This window comes from Pangasianodon hypophthalmus, chromosome 21, assembly GCF_027358585.1.
Source record: "Pangasianodon hypophthalmus isolate fPanHyp1 chromosome 21, fPanHyp1.pri, whole genome shotgun sequence".
NCBI lineage: Eukaryota > Metazoa > Chordata > Actinopteri > Siluriformes > Pangasiidae > Pangasianodon > Pangasianodon hypophthalmus.
In genome coordinates, this window is record NC_069730.1 from 21,017,480 (window position 1) to 21,029,979 (window position 12,500).

A 12,500-nucleotide genomic window follows, 5' to 3' on the forward strand; every position below is an offset into this window, starting at 1 on the left:
ACACAGGCACAGTATCTATCTTCGTGTCATTATATTTCTCTCCTACACTGATAATGCTGTATAATATAGTCATATGGCTGTGACATCACACACACACACACACACACACATTTTTTTTTTCAGATCAGAAACAGTTAAAGGGTATGTGTTGGAGTATGTAGTAAAATGTGTATGTGTGTGTGTGTGTGTTGCAGGGTAGTCCTGGACCATCTGGTCTTAAAGGAGATAGCGGAGAATCTGGTCCGACTGTAAGTAAAGCTTTCTTTAGCAGTCTCACATCCACTAAAGACGAGTATAATTTTAACGTAATATAAAAATAGTCAGGTGGGTGGGGCTTTCTGTGTGTAGTAAAGTCAGGTGGGTGGGGCTTTCTGTGTGTAGTAAAGTCAGGTGGGTGGGGCTTTATGTGTGTAGTAAAGTCAGGTGGGTGGGGCTTTATGTGTGTAGTAAAGTCAGGTGGGTGGGGCTTTATGTGTGTAGTAAAGTCAGGTGGGTGGGGCTTTATGTGTGTAGTAAAGTCAGGTGGGTGGGGCTTTATGTGTGTAGTAAAGTCAGGTGGGTGGGGCTTTCTGTGTGTAGTAAAGTCAGGTGGGTGGGGCTTTCTGTGTGTAGTAAAGTCAGGTGGGTGGGGCTTTATGTGTGTAGTAAAGTCAGGTGGGTGGGGCTTTATGTGTGTAGTAAAGTCAGGTGGGTGGGGCTTTCTGTGTGTAGTAAAGTCAAGTGGGCGGGGCTTTCTGTGTAGTAAAGTCAGGTGGGCGGGGTTTTCTGTGTAGTAAAGTCAGGTGGGTGGGGCTTTCTGTGTAGTAAAGTCAGGTGGGCGGGGCTTTATGTGTGTAGTGAGGTCAGGTGGGCAGGGCTTTATGTGTGTAGTAAAGTCAGGTGGGCGGGGCTTTATGTGTGTAGTGAGGTCAGGTGGGCAGGGCTTTATGTGTGTAGTAAAGTAAGGTGGGTGGGGCTTTATGTGTGTAGTGAGGTCAGGTGGGCAGGGCTTTATGTGTAGTGGAGTCAGGTGGGCAGGGCTTTATGTGTGTAGTAAAGTAAGGTGGGTGGGGCTTTCTGTGTGTAGTGAGGTCAGGTGGGCAGGGCTTTATGTGTAGTGGAGTCAGGTGGGCGGGGCTTTATGTGTGTAGTAAAGTCAGGTGGGCAGGTCTTTATGTGTAGTGGAGTCAGGTGTGTGATGCGGGGATAAAGTCACATATTTACAATTTATTTTGGTTTAGTTTAATTTGAATTTATATTTTTCTGTAAAGTTGCTTTGTGACAGAGTCCATTGTTAAAGCGCTATACAAATAAAATTGAATTGAACTGATGTAACGTTGTCTCTACTGAGCGGTGATGTGATGGTGTCTGTACTGAGTTCTGATGTGATGGTGTCTGTACTGCGCGGTGATGTGATGGTGTCTGTACTGAGCGGTGATGTAATGGTGTCTGTACTGAGCGCTGATGTGATGGTGTCTGTACTGAGTGCTGATGTGATGGTGTCTGTACTGAGCGGGGATGTGATGGTGTCTGTACTGAGCGGTGATGTGATGGTGTCTGTACTGAGCGGTGATGTAATGGTGTCTGTACTGAGTGCTGATGTGATGGTGTCTGTACTGAGCGCTGATGTGATGGTGTCTGTACTGAGCGGTGATGTGATGGTGTCTGTACTGAGCGCTGATGTAATGGTGTCTGTACTGAGCGGTGATGTGATGATGTCTGTACTGAGTGGTGATGTGATGGTGTCTGTACTGAGCGGTGATGTGATGGTGTCTGTACTGAGCGGTGATGTGATGGTGTCTGTACTGCGCGGTGATGTAATGGTGTCTGTACTGAGCGGTGATGTAATGGTGTCTGTACTGAGCGGTGATGTGATGGTGTCTGTACTGCGCGGTGATGTAATGGTGTCTGTACTGAGCGGTGATGTGATGGTGTCTGTACTGCGCGGTGATGTGATGGTGTCTGTACTGAGTGGTGATGTAATGGTGTCTGTACTGAGCGGTGATGTGATGGTGTCTGTACTGCGCGGTGATGTAATGGTGTCTGTACTGAGCGGTGATGTAATGGTGTCTGTACTGAGTGCTGATGTGATGGTGTCTGTACTGCGCGGTGATGTAATGATGACTGTACTGAGCGGTGATGTGATGGTGTCTGTACTGAGCGGTGATGTGATGGTGTCTGTACTGAGCGGTGATGTAATGGTGTCTGTACTGAGCGGTGATGTAATGGTGTCTGTACTGAGCGGTGATGTAATGGTGTCTGTACTGAGTGCTGATGTGATGGTGTCTGTACTGCGCGGTGATGTAATGATGTCTGTACTGAGCGGTGATGTGATGGTGTCTCTACTGAGCGGTGATGTGATGGTGTCTGTACTGAGCGGTGATGTAATGGTGTCTGTACTGAGTGCTGATGTGATGGTGTCTGTACTGAGTGCTGATGTGATGGTGTCTGTACTGAGCGGGGATGTGATGGTGTCTGTACTGAGCGGTGATGTGATGGTGTCTGTACTGAGCGGTGATGTGATGGTGTCTGTACTGAGCGGGGATGTGATGGTGTCTGTACTGAGCGGTGATGTGATGGTGTCTGTACTGAGCGGTGATGTGATGGTGTCTGTACTGAGTGCTGATGTAATGGTGTCTGTACTGAGCGCTGATGTAATGGTGTCTGTACTGAGCGGTGATGTGATGGTGTCTGTACTGAGAGGTGATGTGATGGTGTCTGTACTGCGCGGTGATGTAATGGTGTCTGTACTGCGCGGTGATGTGATGGTGTCTGTACTGAGCGGTGATGTGATGGTGTCTGTACCGAGCGGTGATGTGATGGTGTCTGTACTGAGCGGTGATGTAATGGTGTCTGTACTGAGCGGTGATGTAATGGTGTCTGTACTGAGTGCTGATGTGATGGTGTCTGTACTGCGCGGTGATGTGATGGTGTCTGTACTGAGCGGTGATGTGATGGTGTCTGTACCGAGCGGTGATGTGATGGTGTCTGTACTGAGCGGTGATGTAATGGTGTCTGTACTGAGTGGTGATGTGATGGTGTCTGTACTGAGCGGTGATGTAATGGTGTCTGTACTGAGTGCTGATGTGATGGTGTCTGTACTGAGTGGTGATGTGATGGTGTCTGTACTGAGCGGGGATGTGATGGTGTCTGTACTGAGTGCTGATGTAATGGTGTCTGTACTGAGCGGTGATGTAATGGTGTCTGTACTGAGCGGTGATGTGATGGTGTCTGTACTGAGCGGTGATGTGATGGTGTCTGTACTGAGCGGTGATGTGATGGTGTCTGTACTGAGCGGTGATGTGATGGTGTCTGTACTGCGCGGTGATGTGATGGTGTCTGTACTGCGCGGTGATGTAATGGTGTCTGTACTGAGCGGTGATGTGATGGTGTCTGTACCGAGCGCTGATGTGATGATGTCTGTACCGAGTGCTGATGTGATGGTGTCTGTACTGAGCGGTGATGTGATGGTGTCTGTACTGCGCGGTGATGTAATGGTGTCTGTACTGCGCGGTGATGTAATGGTGTCTGTACTGAGCGGTGATGTGATGGTGTCTGTACTGAGCGGTGATGTAATGGTGTCTGTACTGAGTGCTGATGTGATGGTGTCTGTACTGAGTGGTGATGTGATGGTGTCTGTACTGAGCGGGGATGTGATGGTGTCTGTACTGAGTGCTGATGTAATGGTGTCTGTACTGAGTGCTGATGTAATGGTGTCTGTACTGAGCGGTGATGTAATGGTGTCTGTACTGAGCGGTGATGTGATGGTGTCTGTACTGAGTGCTGATGTGATGGTGTCTGTACTGAGCGGTGATGTGATGGTGTCTGTACTGAGCGGTGATGTAATGGTGTCTGTACTGAGTGGTGATGTGATGGTGTCTGTACTGAGCGGTGATGTGATGGTGTCTGTACTGAGCGGTGATGTGATGGTGTCTGTACTGCGCGGTGATGTAATGGTGTCTGTACTGAGCGGTGATGTGATGGTGTCTGTACTGAGCGGTGATGTAATGGTGTCTGTACTGAGCGGGGATGTGATGGTGTCTGTACTGAGTGCTGATGTGATGGTGTCTGTACTGAGCGGTGATGTGATGGTGTCTGTACTGAGCGGTGATGTGATGGTGTCTGTTCTGAGTGCTGATGTGATGGTGTCTGTACTGAGAGGTGATGTGATGGTGTCTGTTCTGAGTGGTGATGTGATGGTGTCTGTACTGAGTCGTGATGTGATGGTGTCTGTACTGAGTGCTGATGTGATGGTGTCTGTACTGAGAGGTGATGTAATGGTGTCTGTACTGAGTGCTGATGTGATGGTGTCTGTACTGAGCGGTGATGTAATGGCGTCTGTACTGAGTGGTGATGTAATGGTGTCTGTACTGAGTGCTGATGTGATGGTGTCTGTACTGCGCGGTGATGTGATGGTGTCTGTACTGAGCGGTGATGTGATGGTGTCTGTACTGAGCGGTGATGTGATGGTGTCTGTACTGAGCGGTGATGTGATGGTGTCTGTACTGAGCGGTGATGTAATGATGTCTGTACTGCGTGGATTTGCATGCAGGAATAATTTTAGATCGCTTTATTTCACTGTAATTCTCCATTTTCTTCTTGGTGTTTATTCTGACTGAAAGATTCCCAGATTCAGCACTCAGGCACAGACTCTACCTCTGATTGGTGAATTTACTGCATCTGATTAAGAAGATCTGTGTGAAGGTTCTGTGTGGTTCTGTGTTTAGTAGAACAGGAGAACCAGCGCCATTTTACTGCCTGAACACTTTTACTGCTGAAATATTACTGCAGCCAGGATTTTTTTTTTTTTGCTTTGCCAACTTTTTGTGTTATGGGTGTTTTTTATTGAATTCTTTCCACCCAATTGGATTTTCTCTCTCTTTCTTTCTCTCTCTCACACACACACACGCACACACACACACCTCTGTCTGTTAAAATCTGTTATATTTTGTGAGATAATGCTTTGTGTCTGTATTTTGCAGATTTGCATGCAAGAGCAATACTATATCACTTTTATTTTACTTTTCTTTCCGGTGTTCAGCTGAATTATGAGACAGATTAACACTAGATAAATTTGATGAGTCTCACCCTTCAGGCTGTCTTAAAGAGATTTCTGTGTTATTTCTGAACTCATGCTGTACATGAATAATGAATGCTGTTTGTTTTTCAGGGTCCGAGAGGACTGCAGGGTCCCACAGGGCCTCCGGGGAAAGCAGGGAAGAGGGTAAGAACAGAGAAAAAAACCCAAACATGTCATTACAGCGTGTTAAACTCGACTCCATCATCCTGACAGCACTGTGATTAGCAGTAAAGCGGTTAGTCTGAGAAAGTTTAAGAGTGTAACACGGAGGACTTCCGGCTGGAGCGACACGCAGTAGAAGCGCTTTTCCAGCATGTTCTCTCGTAAGACTGTCATATTTCTGTTTATACTTTATGATCTAGGTTTTGTGTAGATTGGATCCACAGGTAAACAGATCGTTTGAAATAACAGAATATCATGTTGAGTGAATCAGGTGCTAGAAATCATAAAAAAAAGTCTGACAAGGAAACTTCCAGCAAAAGCAGAGGTAATAGTCGTGCTGGAAAATCACAGCAGCGCCATCAGTAAGGAATTTAAAAAGTGTGTTTGCCAAACTAATCATCATTTAACTAAACTACCTGTGAGTCACTGATGCCATTTCTGAATTATAGTTATGAAAACATTTCAGTTTATTTTAAAAAAGGTTTGTGAGATGTGAGTGAGTAAGAGAGAGGTTATATCATCAATCATAAATCTGTACATGACACAGAAGGAACAGATTTAGAGCCAGATTTTTTCCTCTACCTGCCACAGAGACTTCACCTCGCATCAGCGCATCACCTCGTATTTACATTTTATCTTATTTTCAGGAGCGTAATTCCTGAAGAGTGATGTTGTGTACAGTGTTTGGCACTGAGACTTATGTTTCTCCCTCGTTTTCTCACCTCGTACGATTGGTTCTACTGAGAGAGCACGAGGTGATGAACAGTGCTGGAGTCTGTAGTGAAAAATACGGGACTGGCTTGTGTGATTGTGTCGTTTTCTCCCCAGTGTTTGGTCACCTGTCAGTTCCCATGCTAACAGTCAGCGCTGTCCTGTTAGCGCACGGCGGCTAACGCATGCTTCCTCTGAGACACATGAAGCCAATCACAGCTTTTCATACTGCTGCTCGTGCTGCGTCACGGGGCGATGTAATGCACTCGGAGGAAAACACACTCTGCGCTCTTCCTCATACAAGAGCTCACAGATGCCCGTGATTGGCTAGTGTCACAGTGATTGACAGAGGAGAGAGATTATGCCCCTCCCACCCAGACAGCACAGCCAGTCTCCTGATGATAGTGCGAACGCTTTCTATCGCAACAGTCCGGAGCCTGACTTGTGTATTTTTACTTGTGATCATTAGATGTGTTCCTTTTTTTTTACTGTGCACTTTAACGGTGTTGAGACGATGCTTCATTTTCCTAACATGCTGAGAGCAAATAATTATTTAATGAATGACTTCGTTTCAGGGTCGTTCAGGAGCTGATGGAGCGAGAGGAATGCCAGGAGAAGCGGGAGGAAAGGTAGGATTATTTAGTTATTTATTCACTTCATCACTTCTTCACGTCATTATCGCAGTAATGTGTGAGTTCTTCTCTCGAACCCTGAGCTGTGTTTGTGGTTTTACAGGGAGATCGAGGCTTTGATGGCCTTCCGGGTTTACCTGGTGAGAAAGGCCACAGGGTGAGTCGCAAACTCAAACATACAACTCAAATATTAATCACAATCCTAATAATAATTACTATAAAATGATCGACTTTGTTTTATGTGTCTATTAGCGAAGTTAAAAACGTTGGCCATTTCAAGGCTGTAAAACACACAATGTCCTAAAACGAGACCGTTTCATAAGTTTATGCTCGAGTGAGTCTTCTGTGATGTAGTGTTTATTTTCATCTCACAAAACCACAACCGTAAGAATGTAAGATAATTTTTTTCTCTTTTCACGGTTTATTTTTTCTCTCTTCTCTTCTTTTTTAGTGTTTTCTCTTTTTTTGTTTGTTTTTTCTCTTTTTTATTTTTTTCTCTTCCTAATTGTTTCATTCTCTTTTTTTCCTCTCCTTCTGCTAGGAGTAACTTTAAGTTTAGTCTATAAAAATGAAAAAATATAACTTTATATATGGCTTTTAACGTCCTTATTGTCCTGTGAAGAGATTCTCCCGAATAAAAGAATATGTTTGTGTTCATGATGGAGCTGAGAAACAAATCTGTTCATCCGGTCGGTTATCAGTGTGATAAATACAGAGGCTAGAAACAGTTGTGTATTTCGTCTGTGTGTGTGCGCGCCCGTGTGTGTGTGTGCGCACCCGTGTGTGTGTGTGTGCGCGCCCGTGTGTGTGTGCGCGCCGTGTGTGTGTGTGTGGGTGTGTGCGCACCCGTGCGTGCGTGTGTGTAATTACAGAGGGGAAGCAGTGTGTGTGGTTGTGTGTGATAATGATATGATATGATAATGACCCCTCTCTCTGTCTGTCTATCTCTCATTTCACACTTTCCTTATCTCTCTCTCTCTCTCTCTCTCTCTCTCTCTCTCTCTCTCTCTCTCTCAGGGTGAGACTGGCCCGATCGGACCCCCGGGACCTCCTGGAGATGACGGGCCAAGGGTGAGGGAGAGTTCAGATATCACACATTTATTTATTCAGTAAATATTACAGTTATATTGTTGTGCTGAAATCTGATGAGACAGTATGTGAGAATGTTGTCTAGTAATAAACACTACTGTGTGTGTGCTTTCTGTGTGTGTATACGTGTGTGTGTGTGTGTATACGTGTGTGTGTGTGTGTGTGTGTGTGTGTGTGTGTGTGTGTATACGTGTGTGTATACGTGTCTCTCAGGGTGAGGATGGACAGATCGGACCGAGAGGACTGCAGGGAGAAAGTGTAAGTTTCTTCATTTTAAACACTTTTACCGTTCTATCTACTATCTATCTGTCTATCCATTTATACATCTGTTCATCCATCCATCCAAATATGTATTCATCCTCTGACCTCCCCTTCCTCTGAACCCATCCATCCGTTTTCATCATTATTTCATCTATGCACTTATCTCTCTATAGCCACATGTCTATCCATCCATTATTAATTCCTCCATCCATCCATCCATCCATCCATCCGTGGACCTAATCAGACCTACAGTGTGTTGTAATTAGATTAGTCATGTTTGCCTTTTTTGTAATTTTTTTCAGGGTCCTAGAGGTTTACTCGGCCCGCGAGGATCTCCAGGTCCTAACGGTCAACGTGTAAGTTCTCTACGTTCTCTAGTTCCGCTACTTTCTCTCCTTTCTCTACCTTCTCTCCTTTCTCTATCTTCTCCATGTTCTCTATGTTCTCCACTTTCTCAATGTTCTCTACTTTCTCTACACTCTGCTTTCTTCATGTTCTCTCCTTTATCTTCTCAATGTTCTCTCCATTCTCAGCCTTCTCTTTGTTCTCTTCTTTCTCTACACTCTGCTTTCTTCATGTTCTCTCCTTTATCTTCTCCATGTTCTCAGCCTTCTCTTTGTTCTCTTCATTCTCTATGTTCTCTACGCTCTCTGTGTTCTCCATGTTCTCTCCAGTCTGTAGTTTGTGCAGAAAGCACACTGTGTTAAACGCACCTTCACACGTCTTCTCTCTTGTGCACATGCTCAGGGTCTTCCTGGCCTGGACGGTCCGCCGGGTCCTAAAGGGAACATGGTGAGATACTCCTGCTTTGGTATTTCCTCTTTCCTAGGAAAAGTTACTATTTATGAATAATTGTTAAATTATTCTTAATGCTTACTTGGTTTTAGACAGAATGTTCCTAAGTGGTGTGTGTGTTTTATCCAAAACATCAGGTTTGCACACAGTCTGCGTAAAATAGCCGAAAGTTCTGAACTCTACACACACCGAGGCAGAAACAGCGAGCTGTGTGACGCTGCACTGCTTTCAAATCAAACCAGATTTAATCTCCGTGTTTAAGACGTGAGAATTAAATCCAGCTCCTGGTCACATGACCCGGGGGACATGGCAGCTCATGCGCCCGTGTGTGAGTGTGAGTGTGAGGAACCGTACGATATAAACCACACGGCCCTGAGCGATGTTCCTGACAGACACAGATGATTAGAATGAATTAGGTGTGGGATCGCTCTGCACCGCACTTCTCCTCTTTCACACCTCTTTCACAACTTTTATCAACGCTGGGATTCTGGAGGAACAACAAATAAATTCTAGGAATGACTTTTTCCTAATACTTTTTTCCTTGAAAGCTCTTATAGATGGTCCTGACTGCTGAGTAAGAGCTAGATTAACTGAGACAGCCCTGATTTGAGCCTCTGACCTTTGACCTTTGACCCTCTGACTTTTCTGAAATGCAGCAGTCTGAAGCCATTTGATCCCTCACTCTGTGCTCTCTCAGCGTCTCACAGCTGGGATTGACCTTTAACCCGGAAGTGCAGCAAAGCAGAATAAACTCGCAGTGTGTGAATGAAAGTGGAGGAGTGTAGACAGGAACCTTACAGAACTGAACAGAACCGAACAGAACCGTACAGAACCGTATCTGCTGCTCAGCAGTTTGTGTTCTAGCTCAGTAAATGTACTTCCTGTGAGTGATGTCACAGTGATGATGTCACACATTAGTGTTATTTAACATATTAATGTTATATTTATTTGTTTTTCTTTTCTTCTCTCTTTCTTTCTTTTCCCTCAGGGACCACCAGGAGAAGGAGGACCACCCGGTCAACAGGGAGTCACTGGCCCACAGGTACCTCTCTCTCTCTCTCTCCCTCTCTCTCTCTGTCTCTCTCTCCCTCTCCCTCTCCCTCTCTCTCTCTCTGTCTCTCTCTGTCTCTCTCTCCCTCTCCCTCTCCCTCTCCCTCTCTCTCTCTCTCTCTCTCTCTCTCTCTCTCCCTCTCTCTCTCTCTCTCTCTCTCTCTCTCTCTGTCTCTCTCTGTCTCTCTGTCTCTGTCTAGTGTTAGGATTGGTTTGGATTATAGCAGATTAGTTTAGTTTAGATTGGATTAGATTAGATTAGTGTGTGTTGTATGATGGAGTGAATATGAGCGGAGCTGCGAGCTGCACACTTCCTTCATGTTCCCCTGAAACACAGCTCAGTTTGTGCTCAGAGCTCAGAGACGTTTGGGATGATGGCTGTTTTTACCCGAGTGTCTGAGTTTGGGTGCACATTTGTGTGTTTGAGTATGAGTGTGTGTTTGGGCGAGTGTGTGGTGTGTGTTTGGGCGAGTGTGTGGTGTGTGTTTGGGCGAGTGTGTGGTGTGTGTTTGGGCGAGTGTGTGGTGTGTGTTTGGGCGAGTGTGTGGTGTGTGTTTGGGCGAGTGTTTGGTGTGTGTTTGGGCGAGTGTGTGGTGTGTGTTTGGGCGAGTGTGTGGTGTGTGTTTGGGCGAGTGTTTGGTGTGTGTTTGGGCGAGTGTGTGGTGTGTGTTTGGGCGAGTGTGTGGTGTGTGTTTGGGCGAGTGTTTGGTGTGTGTTTGGGCGAGTGTTTGGTGTGTTTGGGCGAGCGTGTGTTGTGTGTTTGGGCGAGTGTGTGGTGTGTTTGGGCGAGTGTGTGGTGTGTTTGTTGGGCTTTGGCTCAGGTTGGTGAGTTGTGTTGCTGTACAGCTCAGGGGATGAGTTTCTTTGGGCAGGTGGTTAGTCAGCAGCGCTCTGTACTTTAGGGAGTCGGGGTCGGAGTGGTTTAGTGTGCGTGAGTGTGTGCGTGAGTGTGTGCGTGAGTGTGTGCGTGTGTTTGAGTGTGTGTTTGAGTGTGTGTGTGTGTGAGGCAGGTAGTTAGTCAGCAGCGCTCTGTACTTTAGGGAGTCGGGGTCAGAGTGGTTTAGTGTGTGTGAGTGTGTGTGTGAGTGTGTGTGTGAGAGTGTGAGAGTGTGAGTGTGTGAGTGTGTGAGTGTGTGAGTGTGTGAGTGTGTGAGTGTGTGAGTGAGTGTGTGTGTGTGTGTGTGGTTTAGATGCAGGAGCAGAATTTGCTGCTCTCTCTCTCTCTCTCTCTTTTACTCTGCAGTGGAGGAGGAAATCCCGGCTCTGCTCTGCAGACGCTGTTGGCTGCGTTGCGGCGAGTTTTCAGTAGTTTACAGAATTCAGTTTGGAATCTTTCAGCAGGATCGTTGTCCCAGTTTTTGTCACTGATTTATGATCTCCATATTTCACTTCCGTACAGAAGTATGGGTGTGATTACTGAATGGTACCGTTTCAGCCAGATCTGAAAGCTGATTGATGTTTTGTGGAATTTGGATTTAATTGTGTAGTGTTGGAGTTGTGAGTTACCTAAAGTGAAGCGAAGTGTGTGTTTCTTGTCTGCTCTGTTCTGGAACACCATGATGCTGGAGTTGCTCTGGTTCACTGATAGAGCTCAGCCCCACTCTCTCTCTCTCTCTCTCTCTCTCTCTCTCTCTCTCGCTCTCTCTCTCTCTCTCTGTTCGTTCTCTCTCTCTCTCTCTCTCTCTCTCTCGCTCTCTCTCTCTCTCTCTCTCTCTCTCTGTTCGTTCTCTCTCTGTTCGTTCTCTCTCTCTCTCTCTCTCTCTCTCTCTGTTGTCTCTCTCTCTCTCTCTCTCTCTGTTTGTTCTCTCTCTCTCTCTCTCTCTCTCTCTCGCTCTCTCTCTCTCTCTCTCTCTCTCTGTTCGTTCTCTCTCTCTCTCTCTCTCTCTCTCTCTCGCTCTCTCTCTCTCTCTCTGTTCGTTCTCTCTCTCTCTCGCTCTCTCTCTCTCTCTCTCTCTCTCTCTGTGGGGTTTCTGCCATCTGGTTTTTCATATCTACTGTTCTGTTTTTTTTTCTCTTTGACTCGAGATGTCCTGCAGAGACAGAAGGACAGATGGACCAAGGGATGAGTGTAGAATTAATGTAGGGAGAAAGAGGGAAACACAGAGAGAGAGAGAGAGATGAAATGTGAGACAGATGTGCAGAATGACCTCAGTGTGAACAGGTCAGAGGTCACGCCACTTTTACGTCAGTCTAACTCGAGTTTTGTTATTGTTTTGTTCCAAATGTTGGTGGTCAGTAACTGTTGCTATGACAACAGCAGCACTGTCCTCCATTGATAGAGTGATAAGTTTTTCAGTCTCTTCTCCTTTTCTGTATAATGACTCGTCTGCATAAAGAGTCGTCTACATAATAAAGAGTAACGACTCATCTGCATAAGGGCTCATCCTCGTAACAACTCTTCTGTATAATGACTCGTCTGTATAATGACTCGTCTGCGTAAGGACTCGTCTGTATAATGACTCGTCTGCGTAAGGACTCGTCTGCGTAAGGACTCGTCTGTATAATGACTCGTCTGTATAATGACTCGTCTGCGTAAGGACTCGTCTGCGTAAGGACTCGTCTGTGTAATGACTCGTCTGCGTAAGGACTCGTCTGCGTAAGGACTCGTCTGTATAAGGACTTGTCTGTATAATGACTCGTCTGCGTAATGACTCGTCTGTCTAATGACTCGTCTGTATAATGACTCGTCTGCGTAATGACTCGTCTGTCTAATGACTCGTCTGTATAATGACTCGTCTGCG

General features: G+C 45.9%; 1 protein-coding gene across 1 annotated transcript in view; it reads left to right on the forward strand.

Moving 5' to 3' along the window:
- Window positions 1–199: 199 nt before the first annotated feature.
- LOC113524962 (collagen alpha-1(XI) chain) overlaps window positions 200–12,500 on the forward strand; it is a 34,202-nt gene continuing 21,901 nt past the window's right edge. The window contains exons 1-9 of the mRNA XM_053227561.1: window positions 200–248; window positions 5,150–5,203; window positions 6,508–6,561; window positions 6,668–6,721; window positions 7,582–7,635; window positions 7,867–7,911; window positions 8,217–8,270; window positions 8,662–8,706; window positions 9,698–9,751. Of these exons, the coding sequence (XP_053083536.1) occupies window positions 6,538–6,561; window positions 6,668–6,721; window positions 7,582–7,635; window positions 7,867–7,911; window positions 8,217–8,270; window positions 8,662–8,706; window positions 9,698–9,751 (330 nt within the window). The 5' untranslated portion in view covers window positions 200–248; window positions 5,150–5,203; window positions 6,508–6,537. The remainder of the gene's footprint in view (window positions 249–5,149; window positions 5,204–6,507; window positions 6,562–6,667; window positions 6,722–7,581; window positions 7,636–7,866; window positions 7,912–8,216; window positions 8,271–8,661; window positions 8,707–9,697; window positions 9,752–12,500) is intronic.